The 20,755-nt window shown below is 45.2% G+C and overlaps 1 protein-coding gene across 4 annotated transcripts in view; it reads right to left on the reverse strand.

Moving 5' to 3' along the window:
- PRDM16 (PR/SET domain 16) overlaps positions 1-20,755 on the reverse strand; it is a 298,478-nt gene that overhangs the window by 135,984 nt on the left and 141,739 nt on the right. For all 4 annotated transcript variants that reach the window (XM_068171625.1, XM_068171626.1, XM_068171624.1 and 1 more), the window contains one exon: positions 9,041-9,091. In XM_068171625.1, coding sequence (XP_068027726.1) covers positions 9,041-9,091 — 51 coding nt within the window. The remainder of the gene's footprint in view (positions 1-9,040; positions 9,092-20,755) is intronic.

Below are 20,755 nucleotides of genomic sequence, written 5' to 3' on the forward strand. Positions count from 1 at the left end.
AGACATTTTCCAGGATTCACCTATTTTAAGATTCCCAGGACAAGGAAAATGATTAATCTCCATTTCATGGCAGCAGGAGCTGAGCAAGACACTGCTTGGATTTGCCAAGAGAACCAGGAGAAAAGTCCAGCTTATTTCTGGGCAGCACTGCAGAAAGAGAGAAAAAACTGAAGCAGGTATTAAGGGAAGAGATGAACAATGAAAGTCAAGACTTTCCTGGTTTTACATATAAGTATTAGTAATTGGAAGGGCAAACATTGAAGAAATTAAAATTCCTCTTGACTCATTTTAAAATTGAATATTTCAGGAAAGAAGAACTTAACACTGTCCTAAAAACTACCTTGAGGCAGCAGCACTGATACAAATTGCCAGAGTTTTCCCAGACTTTCTGTGAGGAAGAACCAACATTCTGGGGCAGAGGAGCTGAAGTCTGAAATTCCAGTGGAAACTCTGAGAAGCAATTCCTTTAGGAGTTGCAATTTATTCTTCTGGAACAAAAGGAATTATTGCACCAAGCAGGGGCTAAGATGTCCTGACAGCAGCAGGGCAGAACTATCTCTGCAGCAGTTATTAATGAGCTGGAAAAATGCTGGGTAGCAAATTCACCTCCCCAAGGCTAGAATTCATGGCAACAAATCCCTAAAATAATCAGCTAACTCCAGAAGATTAGGAGAGGGGATGCCTCCAGATGACAGAAGACTTCTTAATTTCAGTTACTTATAAGGTCACATTAAGCAGGAGTAAAACTTCCTCTGAAGTTTATAAATTAGTTTCTAATCTATTCCACAGCTTTTGGTATTTCTGGTCTATATTCTGTGTTACAGTCTGAAATAAGGAGGGGAAAAAAGTAATAAAAAAAATGAATTGCTTGGGTTAGCCAAGAAAGGATTTAAGCACTTAATTTAGACTCCTCCTGCTGCTACTATTATTATTATATCTATATTTTTATATATAGCTGTATACATGTTTACAGAGCTGAAATTTCCAGAAGGAAGGTACCACTGAACATCACAGAGGAGCTGACTTCTGGTGATTATTTCCATTTATTTTTCTCCCCAAAGTGTCCTGTGAAAAATAAACTTGGTTGGGTTGTTTTTTTTTTTTTTTTTTTTCCAGAACATGTATTTTAACATCTCATAGAAATCTTGTGGAATCTAAAATCAAAATATATCAATATATCTTGTTGTCCCTGTGGGACAACAGTCCCACCTTCACTGCTTTGCAGAGCCTTGATTTATTTCTAGAACAAAATATGACCAAAAAAAAAAAGAAAAAGGTTTTTTTTTTGTTATGTTATGTATATTTATATTAATTATTGTTCACTGGCACCCAGTTCTCTGCGTCCTGGCTTTCATTTTTACAGCAGCACCACTGGGGCTGGACCCAACCTCAAGTCACTGTGGTGTTACTCACCCCCACCCTGCCCTTTCCTCCCTCCCCAGCTGCTGCCCAGGTTTTCCTGTTTATCCAGGGAGCTCCAAGAGACTCAGATCTGACCCAAATTCTCCTTGCAGTGGTGATTAACCCAATCCTGCACACCCCTCAGCATCCCAGGTGACCTTCATGGAACCATCTGCCTTCTCTAAGGCATGGAACCGCACAATAAAACCCAATTCTAGACTCCCCACTGGAACAGGAGCCTGTCCTGGGAGAGATCCCACCTCCCACACTGAGGAATATTCCCTGTTCCATGGAAAAACCTGGAGCTGGCACAGGGCAGCTCCCTCCTCTGCTGCTGCATCAGCTGCCACCCCACCCTGCTGCATCCAGACCTGATTCCAGGACCTGATTCCAGCACAACCCTTGTGGCACACTCAGCTCAGCATCCGAGGAGGAATTGCAGAGCAGAGGGAGGGGAGGGGGCTCTGTGTGTGTGTGTGTGTGTGTGTGTGTGTGTTACCTTCCAAGTTACCACACAGCCCCCAAATCCCACAGGCTATCATTCCAAAATTTGTGATGTTTTGTCTACTCTGGTGATTTAAGGTTTGTCAGAAAATGTCAGAAAGGCCACGGGGCCAAGGGCTTCCTGATGACTGAGGATTTTCTTTCACATGACCTTCCTGAAGTTGATTTTGGGCTCCAGACAGTGCTGCCTTCAGCTCTGACAGGGGCCGGCTGGCAGCAGATTCATGGGGATCTCTGGGGCATTCTGGCATTTTCAAACTGAGCCGGGGCTGTAATGCCTCCTAATCATCCAGAATATTGTTTCACTGGCGGGGTGGAAATGCCAGCCCCTCTCTTTGGTTAGCAGGGAAAAGGAGCCAGGGCTCCTGATGCAAACAATTAAAAACACATCGGATGTGAGTGGATAAGCAGCAACGCTGGGTATTGGCATTTCATGTATGATAGTGCACGTGGCTTTTAACGGGGAGCACTGAAATGAATTTTATAGACACAGAGAGAAAAGCAGGATTGAGAGAGAAGTGTTAAAACTGTTAATTTGTGTTGAAACTCATTAATGTGTGTTCAAACTCTTAATTTGTGTTCAAACTGTAAAATGTGTGATCATCCCCACAAACCCCAAGCAAAGGGAGTAGGGACCAGCACGTGAGGGTTTCAGATTATTTAGGAAACTCTTGGTTATAAAAAAGTTTATGAATGTTGAATTTGCATGTGCTATTAGCATAACTGATTGCTCAGCCAAAATGCCTTAATGGGTCTCCCTTGCGACATGGAATGGTTTGGGTTGGACCTTAAAGATCATTTTGTTCCACCCCTGCCATGGGCAGGGACACCTTCCACTGTCCCAGGGTGCTCCAAGCCCTGTCCAGCCTGGCCTTGGGCACTGCCAGGGATCACAGCTTCTCTGGGCACCCTGTGCCAGGGCCTGCCCACCGTCCCAGGGAAGGATTCTAAATCATTTATTTTGCCAAGGCAGCAGCCACCTGTCTTCTGACCTCCACAGAAATGCGGTTTCTAACTCCAACCCAGCCCAAAGTCTGTGTGTCTGCGCTTGGAATGCATCAAGACGACAAGGTGGCCTCTCCTCACACTGCCTGGAGTTCAGGGGCACTTTTATCTGAGGGGATGCTGCTCACTGCAGCCGTGTGTCACCTGAGCCATGTGTGTGAGCAGCTCAGCAGCACGTTTTGGACACCTCCTCAGCCCCAGCAATGCAGGGCAATCAGACACAGGTTATAAATCAGTGCTGGGGAACAGCTCGACATCGCAGCTCCAGGGTCTGCACCGGGCGGAGGAGGAGAAGATCCAGCTCAACTCACAAAAAGATCTTATTTAGAACTGAGATGTTCACACCGTCCCCAACATCCACATTATTTGCCAGGGAGAAATAGGAAATTGCCATTAACCCCTTCATTCCTGCAGCTGTGGGAGCCCTGGGACAGGCACTGCACCGTGCGTGTGCCTGGGGCTGCCTCAGCGTTCTGCAGATATGGGGAGAGCAAACTTAACCACTGCCAGTCCTCTTAACTTGGCCTGATTTATGGGCTCAAAACCCCCCGAGATCTCTTCATGGAGCCATTTCTCATACCCACACTCACTAAACAACCCAGCCCAAACATCTGTATCACAGAAATTCAACATACAATGTTATTCCTGCAAAATAATTTAACCATCACTTTCTTTGCCGACTTTTCCGTGCCAGCCTTACACCTTTTTTTTACTTTACATGCTTCATTTCAGCAAAATCAAGGATGCAAACTTCTTAGAAGTACTTAGTTTCCATGGAAACCTAAGCTGACCGCAACATTATTGTTCTCAAGAGGGAACTGACTTTACTATATGTTCATTCACTGAATTAATGGACTCCTGGTTCTTTTATTAGCAGCTCTCTAACAATAGAAAGAGAGAAATGTTATAAAAAAGACTCTCAGACAACTGTCCACTCTTTTGTCCAGGGCTTATTGGAATGACGCAAGTCTATTCAGGAAAAGATTATAAAAATCAACTCAAAGCTGCCTGTGTTTGTGGCTGCTAAATATACCTTTATTTCATAAAGATACAACCTATAAAACAAGCAAATTAAAGCTCTTTTTTAAAGTAGCAACTGTGAAGCAGCAGCCCTGGAGAAATGGGGCTTTAGCTCCCAAATCTGGGATTGTTGCCCCCTCCCACGGGGTTGTGGAGCATCTTTAATCCCCAATTCTGTATAAATTCTCAGCCAGGATGAGGATTGTGCACAAACTGGAGGCGGGTGATTCTTCAATACACAGAAAAGTGAAGAAAACTCACAAAAATCTGTGGGATATCCTCAATGAGAGTTTTAGAACACCTTCCACGAGCTGGGGATAATATGATAATATATCCCTGCTAAGTGCAGAAATGCAATTTCTGCTGCAAAGGCAGCAACTCGGAGCAGGCCAGGTTCAAATCTGCAATTTGAGAAATTACAAATCCAGGTTCAAATCTGCAATTTGAAAAACTACAGATCTGGGTTCAAGTCTGAAATTTGAAAAACTGCAAATCCAGGTTCAAATCAGATCCAGGTTCAAATCTGCAACTTGAGAAATTGCAAAACTGGGTTAAAATCTGCAATTTGAAAAATTGCAAATCCAAGTTCAAATCTGCAATTTGAGAAATTGCAAAACTGGGTTAAAATCTGCAATTTGAAAAATTGCAAATCCAAGTTCAAATCTGCAATTTGAGAAATTGCAAAACTGGGTTCAAATCTGCAATTTGCTCTCTCGGGGTGCACACGGCTCAGGCCTGGGGGGTTTGTCGTGCCCAGTAATTGCTGCACAAACGACAGTGAGCAGCTCCCTTGCTCTTCCCTAACTACCTTCCTGACTGCTTATTGAAGTCTGATTTCTTACTCCTCTGGGTCATCATTCATCAGCCCCCCAGATCCCGCTGGGAAAGCCCGGCCAGACCTCTCCACATCCCTCCTTGCCAGAGGCCATTCCTGACGGCCTCGTGATATAGAAAATGTCTTCACAGCGACCCGGCGGGACAGGCCGCGGCCATAATACCCAAATAATCATTTTGCAAATTATCATAATTATCAATCAATCATCCCCGCGCGAACAATGTGCTCCTGAAGTATCAGATGGTTCCTGTGACCTGTAGCATTTTGGATATAATAATAAACCAGGGGAGATTTATGGCCCCATCCCGCTCTTCGCATCTGCAGCAGCAAAACACTCGTTGGGGTTTTGCTTTTGCTTTAGAGCTGAAAGCTTTCCTCGTACCTGGGCTTCTTGTTTGCTGCTTGATGCTTTTTTAAAAGGCCAAAATTTCTGGTCACACTCAGTTTTCTATAATTCACTTTATTTTTAATAACAAATCTGTGTGATTTGTGAGCGCAGAAGAATAATTCTGCTTAAATTGCTTTTACTCCACAGCCTCATCAGCATTATATTTACAGCTTCTAATATTTGGCAATGTAGGAATGAGGCCAGCCAGAGGAGGGGGGAAAATTGGTTTTGTCTTCAGTTTTTGTTGTGTTTTGCACAATACCAGATTGAATCCAACCCTTTTGAAGCCGATAGCATCTCCCGCTCCCCGTGCAGCACATTCTTGTTAATGGATAAATTCAAGCTCTCCAGAAAGTCAAAGAATAAATTTAAAGCCTTTTGCCAAATGCCTATCCTATTGGATTTTGATAAGACGGCTATTGAGCTTTAATAATGTCTTCTATCCTTTTTCAGCTGGCCCTTAACATGTCTCTTTATTTGTCCCTAAAGCCTCTTCAGCGATGCCTTTTTATTACAAGTCTCTCAGCTTGCTCTCAGGGGAGACAGGGTCGACAAGAGTGATAGATAGATAACTCTATAGATTATCTCCCACAGATGTTTTCTCTCCAGTAGCCCCTCAGGCTATTCCCTCTAAGTAAACAGAAACTAAATAGAGAGTCTACTGAAGAGAGAAGTCCCTGAGGTCCCTTGTCACCACGGTCAGAAAAACAGCCCAGCCCGGGGAGGTTGGCTGGGAGCTCTGCACACACAGAGAATCCTTCCCCAGCATTCTGGAACCCTCATCCAAAGTGACCCTTGGAGGGCAGAGAAATGCATCTACTTGGGGGAACAAAAAAAAGTTGGTGTGTAACGGGCACAGGCCTTGCTTCCTGCTGGAGGAAGTGGAAATCTTTCAGCTCAAAGTTAAAGCAAAATGACAACGGGGACGGTGACAATGACAACAAGGTGTTTGCTCCGTTTATTAAATGCGGTGGAGAAGCTTGGAAAATTCAGAGGAGAGGACACTGAGCTGCTTTCTAAGCAAAATAAACAGAGTGCAAGGATGTGGGCTGGGAAAAAAAGACATTTGGGAGCAGGGGACAATAAACCCACAGGTATTACTCATATTTTTATCTCTGAGTGTCCTCATTCAGGTCACTAAAATAACTAAAATAAGTGACTTTCCTGTTTTAATATTGCTTCCACCACTGGTGATTTAAAATTAAACAAACAGGATGAGGAGCTCGTGTGTATTTTTCTAAGTTAAACTAAACATCAGCAAGCAAAGGTGATACAAGGGTAGCTCGTTAGGTATACACCACATTTCCATCCATGGAGCAGCACAGATATAAAATATGATCCTGGATATGGGTCCTTCAATGACATTGAATTATTCCTGTCAGACAACCACTAACAAAGAAATCAGCTTTGTGGTGTTAGTGGTCCCAGCAGAAATAACAGTAACACGAACTGAAAAATACTAGATATAGTGAGAAATACTTATTCCTTGTGCTCCAAGCTAAAAAGAGCCCGTTTTATTCCACTACAAAACAGGCCCTGCTGTGCTACAGGCTTTTCCCTGCCTTTCAGTTCATTAAAGTTATGTAAAAGAGTGGTTTTTTCCTGGGACCTAAAGAGCAGAGATAGTTCTGGGGTCAGTTTTAAGCAGAGGTTGCTTCATGCACATCTCCCTACACCTCTCACTGCCATCACCTTCCCTTCCCTGCCTTTTCCTGGTTTTACAGGTTTTTCTCTGCATTCTGGATTTTTTTTTTTTGCTCTTTCTAATCCTTGTTAGTGCCCAATTCTGAACCTGTGATGCAGCAGTCAAAAGAGCCACTGAAATTATGGTCTCTGCAGCTCCGATTTCCTCCCCTCCCAGTTTAAATCAGGCCACCCACTCCAGTTACATTTGTCTTCAGTCACCTTCTCACCACCAACTCATCTCTGAAGGAATAGGAATAAATTGAAGTCAAATCTCAACTATTGTGTCTTCAGGGATATGACAACTGAATGATTTAGAGAGGCTGGAAAAGGAAATCTGCTCCCGAGAGGGTTTTGTGCCACTGGAGCCAAATGCCAGAGTGCCACTTCCAAACAATTGAGAGATCCTACAAAAATTGTCCGGAGTGATTTCTCATTCTTTAGTTTTCATTTTCTCCTGACTGAAAAGCTGTCTCGCAGTAGTCTTTTCACAAGCCATAAAGTTTAGACTTGAACTCTTTACCTTACTGCTCTGACCTGCTTTACCCCAGCTGTAAAACCCTACTGCCCATCCTTCAATAAATTTATCACCTCATAAACTCCCACTAGTGCTTCTCTACAATGCATTTAAAAGACACAAGTGGAAGGCCAGGCCTTCCCCCCTTGTCAAATATCACAATTGTCCAGTTTTATACCTGCTGCACAGGGAAATATTTAAGGACATGGCGTTTTTCAAAGACCTGCAGTTTTTTTTAACAATCCCCCTTGAAATAAAAGCACAAAGTTTAAATACAGACCCATGGATTGAGCATATAAAACTGCCAGTCTCGTGTTTCCCTGTTTCACACGAGTCCTGCTCTCTTTGGGGTAATGCAGATCCTGGAGGTGGGGATGGAGAGTTCATTTGTGATATCGTAATCAACGACTGAATAAGAATGAGCTGAGCCATGGAGAATTCCCTCCATCCTTGTGGGAGCTGCGTGGGGATAATGAGAACCTGCCACCTTGTCACCACGTCTGTCAGACAAAAGGATCCCACAGAGGCAGGGACAGACACCCCATGAGTTTTGGAGGTGCCCAAGGTAAAAAGTTCAGCCCTGTTGCCACAGATCCCTGGCGAGGTCACGGGGCACTCAGAGGGTGATTCCTCTTGGGAGCCTTGGAAATAAAACCTGATTTTTTTATTTTTTAACATCGTAAGAATAGAACCATAGGCCATACTGGACACGTGTCTAAATCCCTTTTCCCAGCCTGACTCCTCTGGAGCCTGGCAAGGATTGTGTTTCACTCTGTTTGGCTGAGGGATTCCTTTTAGTTTTAAGAGTGGAGAAGCAGCAAGGCCTGAAGGATGAGCAGCAATGGCAGCTGTGGCAAGGGCCAGCCTCAGAGATTCCCCATTCCCAAAAACTTCACAAACAGGACTGTGAACATCCTTTATAAGACAACTGCACATAAAAGGAGTCACAACCAGCTCTCTTATTTCAGAGAGGACACACAAGCTACAGCTGTTGAGAAGCTCTAATCAAACCCAACTTGTAAATCTTTAATCAGCAAAGCTGTTAACCAACAGATCCACATGGAACAAAACCTCATTTCAGTGCTTCTGAGGGTAACCCCAACCCAAAGAGCAGCCTGGATGCCCAAATATGTCGTGCCGAGGCTGCCTCCCAGCTCCAGTGGAGACATTTGTGCAGCTGGGCTGAGTGTGGAACACATTTTCTCTGGTCGCTGTTACAGTTGGAGCCCCACAATGTGATGAAAAGCACCACTAATGCATCACATGCGCTGAATTTTATCCTTCCACAGACCTATTCCTTTTCCCTTGGACTTCACATAAGCCACATTTGATGCTGAAGTGACCTCCAAAAATTTAGCACTTTTAACAAAGGACCAACATTTTCTTTTACTGGAAGAGAGGTAAATGAGGTTTTTTGCTTTGGCCTGGCAGCTGTTTGTGTTGTAGCTGAATCAAGGAACACCTCAAACTATTATTTTCTCTTTCATAATGACTGGAATCACAAAAAGACAGGAAAATATGCCAACAGAACCACAACACTTAATCCAAAAAAGCAACAGCAAACACTGGAAAACTTTTACGATGTTATTGCCATCAACACTTTGGTTCAAACGTGGAGGAAAAGTGCCCAGGTGCATTTCCAAGCCAGGGAATAAAACAACTCCCAGAAGACTGAGCCATGTCCTACCTTTTTTATATTGCCCTCCTGGGAGGTCACCTCGGGATCAGTCAGTATTTGCTAAGGAAAAAACAGAATAGAAAAAAAAGTCAGTTGTGTTGCAACTAAGAATGCTATAAAATAATAGAGATTCATATTGCTGTTGTTATGATGATGAGGAGGAGAATGAATAAATGTCATATTATTGATAATAATGGCCAATGATAACATTATTGATAATAACGCACCCAGATGTTTGGGAAGTTTGATGGAGGGTTTTCACCACAACTGTAATTTATATTTTAAGGTTTTCTGTCACTTCTGTGAATAATTCCCTTAGGTTTGGCAGACAAGAATGGGTGTGGACAACAAAGGAACAGGCACCCACAGGATTTCGAGAATTGAGTCCCTCTGGCAGATCCCGGGATGCTCCAGCCCCCAGCGCTCTTTAATTCCCCCTCCAGCCGAGGTGTGGTGGAACAAGTCATTAAATCTCTGCTGTGCTCCACCTCAGATTAGCTCCAGGTCATCGGGCATTCGGGGAGGTCAAGTACCTCAACTCTGCATCACCCTGGATCCCCCTGCAGGGTAAACACACCGGGAATGGACCTGATCGAGCGGCCACGCCGGGAATTCCAGCGGCTCCCGGAGCTCTGGGGGGATTTGGGGAGGCTGAGGTCAAACAGGCACCCAAGGGGTGCTTGGGGGGCTCGGGGCTCCCAGACCTGGGGGAGGTGGTTTGGCTGCCAAAGAGCAGGAAAAACCTCCAAGAGAGATTAATATGGAAGGGAATGCAGGTTAAAATGGAGAAAGGAAGTTCAGGGAAGTTCAGGAAAAGAGGAGAGGAGAGGAGAGGAGAGGAGAGGAGAGGAGAGGAGAGGAGAGGAGAGGAGAGGAGAGGAGAGGAGAGGAGAGGAGAGGAGAGGAGAGGAGAGGAGAGGAGAGGAGAGGAGAGGAGAGGAGAGGAGAGGAGAGGAGAGGAGAGGAGAGGAGAGGAGAGGAGAGGAGAGGAGAGGAGAGGAGAGGAGAGGAGAGGAGAGGAGAGGAGAGGAGAGGAGAGGAGAGGAGAGGAGAGGAGAGGAGAGGCTCCATTTCATTTTAGCAGCTGAGAGTCTGGCATGAAGCTCCAGGCCCTCTTTGGCCATACCCAGGTGACATCGACTGATTTACAAATTTCCAACCCATTGCCAAATCTGCAGCTCACCTGCACTAACAAGGGGTTGTGTTTCCATGGGAAGAACCCCAAACCATTCCGTGCTTTACACCAGCCCTAATGGACGTTGAAACTGCGGTTTCCAAAGTAGCTGAGAGCAAATAGGATCAGGAGGCAAATCCCAGAGCCATAAAATTCTGTGTTCCTGCCCTGGAACACCCTGACATCCCTGTGAATGACTGGAGTTAAGCATCCATCCTGCCTGTCCTAGATGCCACCAAGCTTCCAGGGAATGCTGACTGCTCCCAGCGAGCTCACCAGGAACCAGCAATCCCCAAAAACTTTGGAGAATTAGGCCATCAAACTTCCAGAGCTGAAACAGAAATACAAAACGACTCCAAAACATCCACAGGGATGAAGCTGCCTCCAAATGAAGACACTTCCCTGTAATTATTACATGCAAAAAAACCTTTGGATACAATCAGAGAAGTGTGTGCAGTCCGAGTGTGTAATCCACCCGTCCAGCAGCACCATAAACGTGGAGGGGAAAGAAAACTCCAATGAAGTGCAAATTGGGCTGTGGTGGAGCCCTGTATAAACAGGCTTAAGAGTCAGGAATTCCTGAGTCGGAATTGAGATGCCAACACAAGCTTCCTTTTGTTGGTTTGGACAGAGCTGTGCTCAAGGGGCAAGTTCCTTCTCTGAAACCTTTTTTTTTTTGGTTTTTTTTTTTTTGGTTTTTTTTTTTTCCTTTTTCAATTCATAGCAGATCCTGAATTTCAAAGTTCTTAGAGAACAGAATTTCTGTGAAAATATTTCATCCATGTTCAGAAATGGTGATTTTGCAGAAAATCCTCTGTAGGATCTTGCTGCTTGTTTGGAGTATTTGAAAATGGCTGAGTTTTGATATTTGCTGAAATCCTTTTTGAACTCCCATCTATTACAGAACTTTTGGGGGAAGAACTCCTCAATATCACAAAGAGTTTTAATTTTGATGGAACCATCTCCACACTCCAACTATCAGAACACGGACAATTAGTGGTGAACATGCTGGTGGTGCTGCACTGACTTGATGATCTTAAAGGTCTTTTCCAACTTTAACAATTCTGTGATCCTATGGATGAAAAGGCATTTTAGCAGTAGTGGGAGACTAGGAAATGGTTCAGATTAAATATTTCATCCTTTCTTTACACCTGATTTAAAAAAAAAAAAAATGTCCATGGTGTTATTGTGGGCTGAGCTCTACCTGCATTGGCTTGGACACATCCCATAGTCCAATGTCCTGAATGTCCCATTTTCCCACTCCAGCTGAGCAGGTTGGCAGCTTGGGATGGTGTTGGCCCCATCCATGTGTGGTGTCTGGGGAGGAGCAGAGGCCAGAATTCCAAACCTCCCCTTGCCCAGCCACTGCCATGGCTCCGAATGAGCCTTCAGGAACCTTCCTGGGAGCTGGAGGGAACCTCAGAACTGTCCTGCTGCATTCCCAGTGTGGAATAAACACCTGTGTGACCAGACAGCAACCCAACAGCCACACCAGGTGCCCTGGAGCAGAGCCCATCCTGGTATTCCACTCTCCACAGCACATGGGAAGGGGGTGATGCAACGCTGGGATGTCCATGGCACCTCCTGCATAGAGGGGAGAGGCGGAACCAGGCAAAGCAAGCCCCAGATGTGATGTTTATTAAGAAGAATAACAAGATTTTTTGAAAATCTGCTCATTGGGTAATTTTTAGCCCAGGCTGGGCTTCATCTCATGCGAATGCCACGAGACTAAATATAGAGCTCGACGTGTGCAGTGGGCTGCACTCCTGCACTTAGCACAGATGTTCCTGAATGTGCTCAAAATTTACACCACATGCTTTTTCTATCAACTGATCTGTTGATTTTAGCCAGGGGAAAGACAACATGTCAGCAGCAGCCACGTCAGGAGAGCCTGTGCCTTGGGCCTGGGCTAAAGAGGATTTCTCTGCCTTTGCTTCCCTGGGCTCAGGGAATTGGTGGCACCAGGATCCTGCCTTGGATACACCAGTTAGGGATGTGCTAGAATTTTTGCAGAGCCCTCTGAGTGTATACTAAACATGTCAGGGAACACCATGTGATTCTTTTTGAAAAACAGTTTACAAGCTGGCATTCTCCAGCTGCAGTTAACCCTAATTTGATTACATTACTGAGACAGATCACAATGAGCTTATGTAAATAGTAACATTATCCATTCATTCCCCCAGCTCAGATAAACTGTCATTTAGGGGGAAAAAAAAACCAACCCAAACTTCAATAGGCATGGCTTGATGCCTTCAGCAGGGCATGGCGCATTCAGCAAACTCTGAAGATGACAGAGTGGAACCTGCCCCTGCTGCATCTCCCTGAATCGGGATTTTAAAGGGCTATTTGCACATCTGCTCCGAGCTGCAAGGAGAAGAGATTGCCCAGTAACTGCACAGGGGTCAGGAGGCAGATAACAGCACTGCTTTCAATGACTTGGTCTTTGTTATCATCTGATTTTTCAGTAAGAGCTCAGTACACCACTGATGGCATCAGTGATGCTCACAGCTGAGTGAGCTTCAGGGTTTCACCCACTGCCTGGGCACCTGCCCTTGGCATTGGCCCTTCCCAAGCCCTCCTGCCTGGTCAGGGCACTGGGGACATCCCTTCCAGCTCTGGAACCCAGGCTGAGCCACCTGCACCATCTCAGATCTGCCTCACCACGCAGCTGCTTCAGAAAAAGAACAAGAAAACTCTTCTTTTGCCTTAAATTAGCCAAGGGCCTGCGATTCTTACTTGCACACAGGTTCACATGAATACTTCAGATGAAAGCAGAGGCTCTGGCCCTGCTGTGCCCATTTTCTGCTGTTCAGAGCTGGGCTCATGGCAGAGTTACTCTGCTTGTCTGTGACACGATGGCCCCGTTGTCTGCATGGACACAGGGACAGCATGACCTGCAGAGCAAACAGCTCCTTCCAGCCAGCCTCTCGTGGCTTTAAAAAATGTCTCAGGTCACAAAATCACAGAATATCCTGAGCTGGAATGACCCACGAGGGCCACCCCAACAATCCCAGCCTGTGCCTGGAGCTCTGGCACTCACAGCCGAGCTGCCGAGCAACATGCACCCCTGTAAGCTGGCAGAGTTCACTCCAGCCCCAAGCAGTCCCCACCACCTGCAGGATGTGGTTTCTGAGCAGTTTAAACCATTTGGGAGCAAATGGTCCAGCACCTCACCTCCTCCCTGTTCCTCTGTTCCACCCCAGCTCAGGCGACAACACTGTTATTAAGCTACAAATCTTGCTCTTCAAAATTTCCATTAATTATTCTCTTAAAAGTTTTATCCTGCCAAATCCTGAGTGGACTGGCCCCGGCCCAGTCACGTATTTAGGCAAGAACTACCAGTGAAATGAACAGCACCAGGAATGTCTCCACACCTAAGTGCTTTTCTGGCCATAAGCCAGGAGCACTAAACACCTTGTGGGACCCAGCCCAGGCACAGAGCACCAGAACCCACAGCAGGAATTCCATAGGGAAGAGATTCTTTATCATTTTATATCAATTATCATACGATCCCAGACTGGTTTGGGTTGGAAGGGGCCTCAAAGAACATTTTGTTCCACCCCCTGCCATGGGCAGGGACACCTTCCACTGTCCCAGGTTGCTCCAAGTCCTGTCCAGGCTGGCCTTGAACACTTCCAGGGATTCAGGGGCAGTCACAGCTTCTCTGGGTACCCTGTGCTAGGACTCAGCACCCTCCCAGGGAGGAATTCCTTCCCAATATCCCACCTAAACTTCTCCTCTTGCAAGGAGAAGTTTCAACTTCTCCTCTTCAACTTGTCCTCCTTCAACTTCTCCTCTTTGGAGCCATTCCCCACTGATCTCATCCCTCCAGCCTCTCTCCATCTTTGCTGTGGGATCCCTTCAGGTACTGGAAGACCCCAAAGCTTCTCTTCTCCAAGATCTTCATATGTATATATATATATATATATATATATATATATATATATATATATTCAAACACAGCAGCCAACAGCCCACAGAGCCACAGCACCGATGTGCATCTGTAGGAAAACCAGACATGGAATAAACCCAGAGAAAACCATTTCAGCACATAAACATTTAGTCTTTCGACCCTATTGTTAAAATACAGGGGGTTTATAGCATTTTCTGGCCAACAATTTACCAAAATCTTCAATTTTTTCTACAGTAAGCAAATCTCTGAGCCCTATTAACTCAAGGAAATTTTCAATATCCTGCCTTGAGAATTTGAAGTGAGTGTGCCTGGAATTAAGAGGGAAGGGAGGAAAGCTCTTCTCTGAGGGGAAGAATTTCCTCTCCTTGCTGGTGAGGGAAGGAGGATGAAGAGCACAGCTCTGACTGGCAAGGAACAAACCACAGGCTGAAAAGAGTGGAAAGAATAAACCAACCATTCACTGCTAAGGGCAACCCCAGCACAATTGGGAACACTGGGGAGCAGCCAAGCTGTGGTTTGTGGCCCAGGAACAGCCCGCAAAGCCATGCCACTCCACAGACCATTTTAGAAGCATTTATTTTTCAGCTGGAAGCCTGGGCAAAAAGGTGGAATGGTGCTGCGGGAGAAATGTGTGGAATTAGGAGGGATCCACGGCCCAAAATTTCTGGAAATCTGCTGCAGGGGCAAAATTTCTGGAAATCTGCTGCAGGGAACACCTCTGAACTTGCTCATGTCCTCTATGGAACCCTCCCTGTTCTCTAAATCCCAGGAGAACAAAATGCATTTTGCAGAGGTGACTCAGGGCAGGTTGTTCCAAGTGGGGTTCAAAGAAAGGAATATCCCTAAATCATCCTTTAGTATGAAATAATGTGTTTGTACCCACAGACCAAACCTCAGGGAAATGTCAGGGGGAGGTAACGTGAAGAAAAATGGATGTTCAAGAACAAAGACTTGGAGAAAGAACACAAACCTGTGATTTCCAAACATATCACAACTTTTATCACTGATTTTTCAAGACATAACTCCTCCGTGCCATTGGGATCAAGTTAACTGCAGCTACCAGGAAGTCAAACAGGATCTAATGGAGAGAATTTGCAGTGACTTCAATGAGCTGAGGACTCGAGACTTCCAGCCAAGACAAACAGGAGAGGGGACTGATTAGGAAATGTCACCGTTTCTCCTGCCAAGCACTCAGGGCCTGGTGATAGGAGAGTATTAAATATAATCTCGCAGTCTTTAGGGGCTCTTTGATTTTATATTGCATTCTTATCGGCTTCTTAAAGTCCAGTGTTAATGAGCATGAGAAACTCACTTGATAGTTTGGCAGTTTTGCTGAAATCAAATGGAGTTCATTCAGTCCTGGCCCGTGGATCCAGCTGGAGGTGCCTTTCCTTTTCCTATGGCTCCACATGGAACCTCTGGCTGTTCTTTTCCTCCAACCCAGCAATCCAACATCACATTTACAACCAGCTCTTTGTGACCACCATTAGGAAAAGAATAGGCTTTACCAATAATCAGAATTATCCCATCCCTGCAAGTGTAGAAGGATGAAGCTCTGAGCAATGTGAGCTAGTGGGAGGTGTCCCTGCCCCTGGGGTGGGGAAAGAGGAGATTTAAGGTTCCTCCCAACCCAAACCATCCTGGGATTCTGTGAATGAGGTTTTAAAGGACCCTGAAGCAGAGATGAAATATTAACACTGTGAACACTCCCCCGCTGCCCCCCCTTTGGCAACAGACAGTGACCCCTGAAAACAGAGCAAGTCCCAACTAACAACACAAACCTCCAAGTCTGGTATTTGGCTCACTTTCTCCCAGAAAAAAAATGTGTAACAGTACACATGAGGAAAAAAAAAAGTTTAAATTAATTATGATTTTCTTTTTAAAACTCCCTTGCAGGTATTACCTCCAACTCCCTTTCTGCTAAAGAGAAATTCCATTATAAAAACTGAATTCTGGAAAGGTTAAGGAGACACTACTCACACTGAGTAGTGTGTGCAGTCTGAGGATTAAAACAGAAGTTGCAAGGATTAAATTGTACCTCATTTACCCAGTTTGTTCATCTCCAACCTGAAACCTGCCTGGCACAGACTGTTGTGCTAAATAAATTAAATTAAACACGAGATTTTTGGACACAAGGTGCTTTTGCACTGCAAAGCAGCCACATCTTCACTGTAAGCACAGAGAAAACAGCAGTAGAGTGGAAATTTAAGGTCATCAGCTCTAAATTGTCTCTGCCACGGTCCCACATTGCACAATCACTTAATGTGGCCAGAGCTATTTATTACCCCAGCAAAAAATCATCTCGAGGAGTGAAGTGCAATGTTTTGGTTAACAGATAAAGCCAGGCTGTTTGTGGGGATGTAAATGGATTGGATGGTTAAATTCATCCATGAGCCATCCATCTTTTGTCCTCAATCCTTTTTAGTTATGAAAATGACCTTGGTATTGACAGAATAATATAAATGAACTTCCCCTGCAGTTCATCTATTGATCCCCCATTTGCTCAGCTGATCACTAATAATCATAAGTAAATAAAGAGGGGCTGTGCATCATCCCACCATGGCAGGGCTGACACATGCCAGGGCTGACAGATGGGCACCTCTGGGCTGGGCTGAGGAGCTCATCTCAAACTGCAGCTCATAGCTCCTCTCAAACTGCAGCTTTTCCACCCAGGACAGGTAAATCCATGGGAAGGCAGCTCCGTGCACGCACTGGGTATCCAGCCACACCTGGTGTGACCAGGGAACACCTCCAAGGGAAGGAGTGCTGGGATGGATTCAGCAGACACAACCCAGTCCTTGAAATTGTTCATGATTTCACCCCCAGCTACTGATGCTTCTGTTTGGGTGAGGTTCTGCTCATCACAGAATCACTTTGGTTGGGAAAGACCTCCAAGATCACCCAAGCTCTTGTTCTTGGTGTCTCTGGGGTGACTCCCATTTCTGTTGGAATGTCCTTTCCAGAAGGACATTCTCCCTTCTCCCTACAGAGAGAGCAGAGGTTCAGTACCTTCCGCCCTTTGTGGCATCAACACTATTTATTTTTTCTCACAAAATTCCCTTCATCACAGACAAGGTCTTGCCACTGATGCATTCATTGGCACCAGTATCAGGGAAGGAGGAAAACCTCAGCACTTCCATCCCTCCTGGCAAACAGGTGCCAAGGAGAAGGACCAGGATGAGATGCTCCATGATAAAATATTTTCTCCTTCAGGTCTCAAGACACAGAGCAGCTGTCTCTGGCTTCTCCCACCACCCTGTGCTGAACGACAGCCTCCATCCCTACTTAAATGCAATCATCAGGCAGCTAAAAATTTGAGAAAGAACAGAGAAAAATGACCTCATTTCATTCTCTTCCTACAGCCTACAAAGACTGATAAGAATTATGAACTGTTTTACCACATCCAAAGGGTCAATAAGCAGTATCTTGGTTCAGAAGCCAAGTCCTGCCTCTGCCCTGGCATTGCACAACTTCCCTGAGCTCACTCCGAGTGTTCCAGTGCCCCCCAAGTCAAATCACAGACACAAACATAAAACCCAGCTTGCAATTCACTACATTTCCACACAGAACCTGCCAACCCCAGCAAGCAGCAGCTCTGGAGCTGCTCCCCAGTTCCATCCCAGTAGCAACCCTGGTGTCACCCCGGCCGGGCAGCGGAGCGCAAAAACCGCGCTGGGGTCATCAATCACACTTGGAGGGATATCAACATGCAGCATTCCCAGAAATTCCCCGAGTCTGGAGTGGGAAATGATGAGGTTTTCCTCCTTCCCTGTCTCATTTGGCAGCTTGGCTTCTCTGCCCGAGCTGGGAGAGGCAGGAGGAAAAGGGGCTGGCTGGGAATGCATCCCTGCCTGGCACGCGGACAGAAGGGATGGGAAATGTCAGCTTGATACCCATCAGCAGGATAACCTCACTGTCACTTTAACATGACAAGGGCATCAGCAGGCAGGGTGAGGCAGGAAGAAAAATGGGCCATTAAAGCCGGGAACTGGAAGAGAGACATGAGGCTTCCTTGGAGGTGCTCATGTGCTGGTTTTTTTGGGGGGAAAGGTGTGGGTATTCCGGACTCCTTCACAAGGATGAGCTTTTCCAAAAGGAAGAGAAGAGGGTGACCTGTGCAGCCACCACAGAAGCCTCTCACAGGGGCCTTGAGGGAACTTTACATCACTTAACTCTCACTTAATTTAGCAAATAAACTGAAAACTGCAGATCTGGGCTCTGAGCAGGAGGGGAATTCCCTGTGCTGGGGTTTTTCTTTTCCATGCTAACCACAAGGCTAACTTTGCTGTTGTGCATGCCCTTCTCTGCCCCTTGTCCTGAAGCTGCTCAGAGATGGAGGAGGGATTTACTCTGAGGTGGAGAGTGAACTTGGAGAGGAACTCCTGGTACCACCACTCTGTGCAGGCAAAGAGAACAAGAGAGGGACAGAACAGCATTTTGCCTCCCTTTATTCAGAAGTGAGATTGAGCAAATGATGCTCTCTAGAAAGAGAAGTTAATGGGGAATTATTCCATGGCCCAGCTTCAGACACCAGCACAATCAGCTTTTTATTGGGAAGGCACACAGAGCTGTTTTATCTGAATTGATAGGGCTGCCAGGTGAGCTCCCTTTTAAAAGCTGTAGAAACAATCTCAGACAGGACTGGATAATATTATGCTTGGAATGATAATATTGTGTTTGGAAAAGGTCAATATTTTATTTAATCAGGCAGACAGAGAGTGGGTGGCAATTTCAAGGCATTTTCTTGAGACTGAATTCAGGGAGTCCAAATGGAAATAAGGTTTTGCTTTTTTTATCCCTTGGGTTTTGGGTGACTGGAACCCTCTGATTAGAAGTGAAGGATGTGCTGAGAACTCCTGAGATGATGGAACGTGGAGATTTTAGCTCATTATGGTCCCTTACACTGCAGATGCCATGGGCACTTCTTCCACCCCTCTCCATTCCTGACAGGTGAGGTGGGAGACATCCACCTCAGAAACTCAAACCTGCTGCTTTCCTCTCCAAAAGAGCACCAGGGAAACACTAAACATGGATGAATCTTCCTCAGCTGTCCCCAGGGGCACCTCAACAGCTCCTCTGTGTCACCCACTGTCCTGGAGATTAATCAATTCTGGTGCTGGAATCTCTGCACAAGGTTTTCCTGAAGGGTGCCAAAATGGCCAAGAGATTAAAAAAAAATCCATTATTATCCTTAGTAACTCCAGTTATTTGCTGTTGGAGTTAAATTGGGCTCTACGTTTGGAGCTTCTTCAGAACAGCACCAGAAGGGGGAAAAAAATCCTGGGGTATTTTTTTGTCATTAAAGGTTTTGAAGAGCACACACAGCCTGTATTGTTACCCAACACCCCAAGTAAGTTCTGAAGGAAATCTTGGGAGATCCAGCCCCGAGCATTGATTACAAGGAGTTTTTAATCTTGTGCCAAGAGGAACATTGAGGTTATAAGATGGCTCCACAACCATCTTGCCAAATAGCACAAATGTTTACATCTTCCAAACTACCACCAATAGATCATAGACAAAGAAATGTCCATAATGTACCCAGCTGCTGGAAACAAAATGTATTTAAGCCACTGAAGAGGGTTTAATGAAGTAAAGCATTTTTGTAACTGCCAGCTCAAAGTAAATAATCACTGATGTGAGCAGAGTTAAGAGATCCTGACTCGCCAAATAATCTCAGTGTGCCATCGAGGAAGCTGCTGCTTTGTGGGAATAACATAACAGCACTTGAACATTCTCATAAACTTGGGTCTTGTCTTCCTCAACACCCTGCACCTCCTGGGACTGGGGAAGTGCAAAGAGAACTTTACACCACGTGCAGAATGCACTGCGTCGTCAAAATACAAAAGGCTTAATTCACTCTGAAAGTCTGAGCTGTTTAAACCTCAAAATAACCAAAAAGGAAAGGTGAAATACCTGCTTTGACTGATGCATAGATGTAGGAAATAGATTGGTAGAGAATTGTCAAAGTTTAAGAAAATGCTCACAGTTTGCTCAATGCAAACTTTGAGGTAAAAAATACTGATTTAGAAATGCTATAGAATAAGACAGACATTATTAAGAGAGAAACAGAACTAAAAACAAGTTTCAAAAAATAGCCTTACAAATAAGACTAGATACTCTAAATAAATAGAACCATGAAAGATGCATTGCAGCATCTCTACATCAGAACTACAACTCTATATCAGAAAAAACCCGAATCTGACACATAAAAAGCACCTGATTCAAACTAATACAGACAATTATTTTGGGGTTTTGGGGAAGAATATGCTTCATAACTCTCCACTGCAATACTCTGGGGTTTTCACATTCCTGGAAGCCTTCCAGGACAGGTAAGCACAGCCAGGGGCTTTCCCCACCCAGCACACGCCTCCACTGCTTTGTTTTATCCAGGCACTGCCTGGACGTTGTCCTGCAGGTATGGGAACATTTCTGCAGGAGGAAAGGAACATTTCCATCCCTTTTTTCCTCTGTCCAGACAATCTGTGTAACCTCCACACTGTTTTCCACCTTTGAGGATGCACAATGACCTGAGCAGGTGAGCACAAACCATAAGAAGAGCCAAAGGATGAACAATCCAGCCTCACTTTTGGTTTTCACTTGTGCCCATGAAGCTGATATTCTGTATATTCTGCAGAGG

Source organism: Anomalospiza imberbis, chromosome 23 (assembly GCF_031753505.1).
Source record: "Anomalospiza imberbis isolate Cuckoo-Finch-1a 21T00152 chromosome 23, ASM3175350v1, whole genome shotgun sequence".
In the NCBI taxonomy this organism is placed as follows: domain Eukaryota; kingdom Metazoa; phylum Chordata; class Aves; order Passeriformes; family Viduidae; genus Anomalospiza; species Anomalospiza imberbis.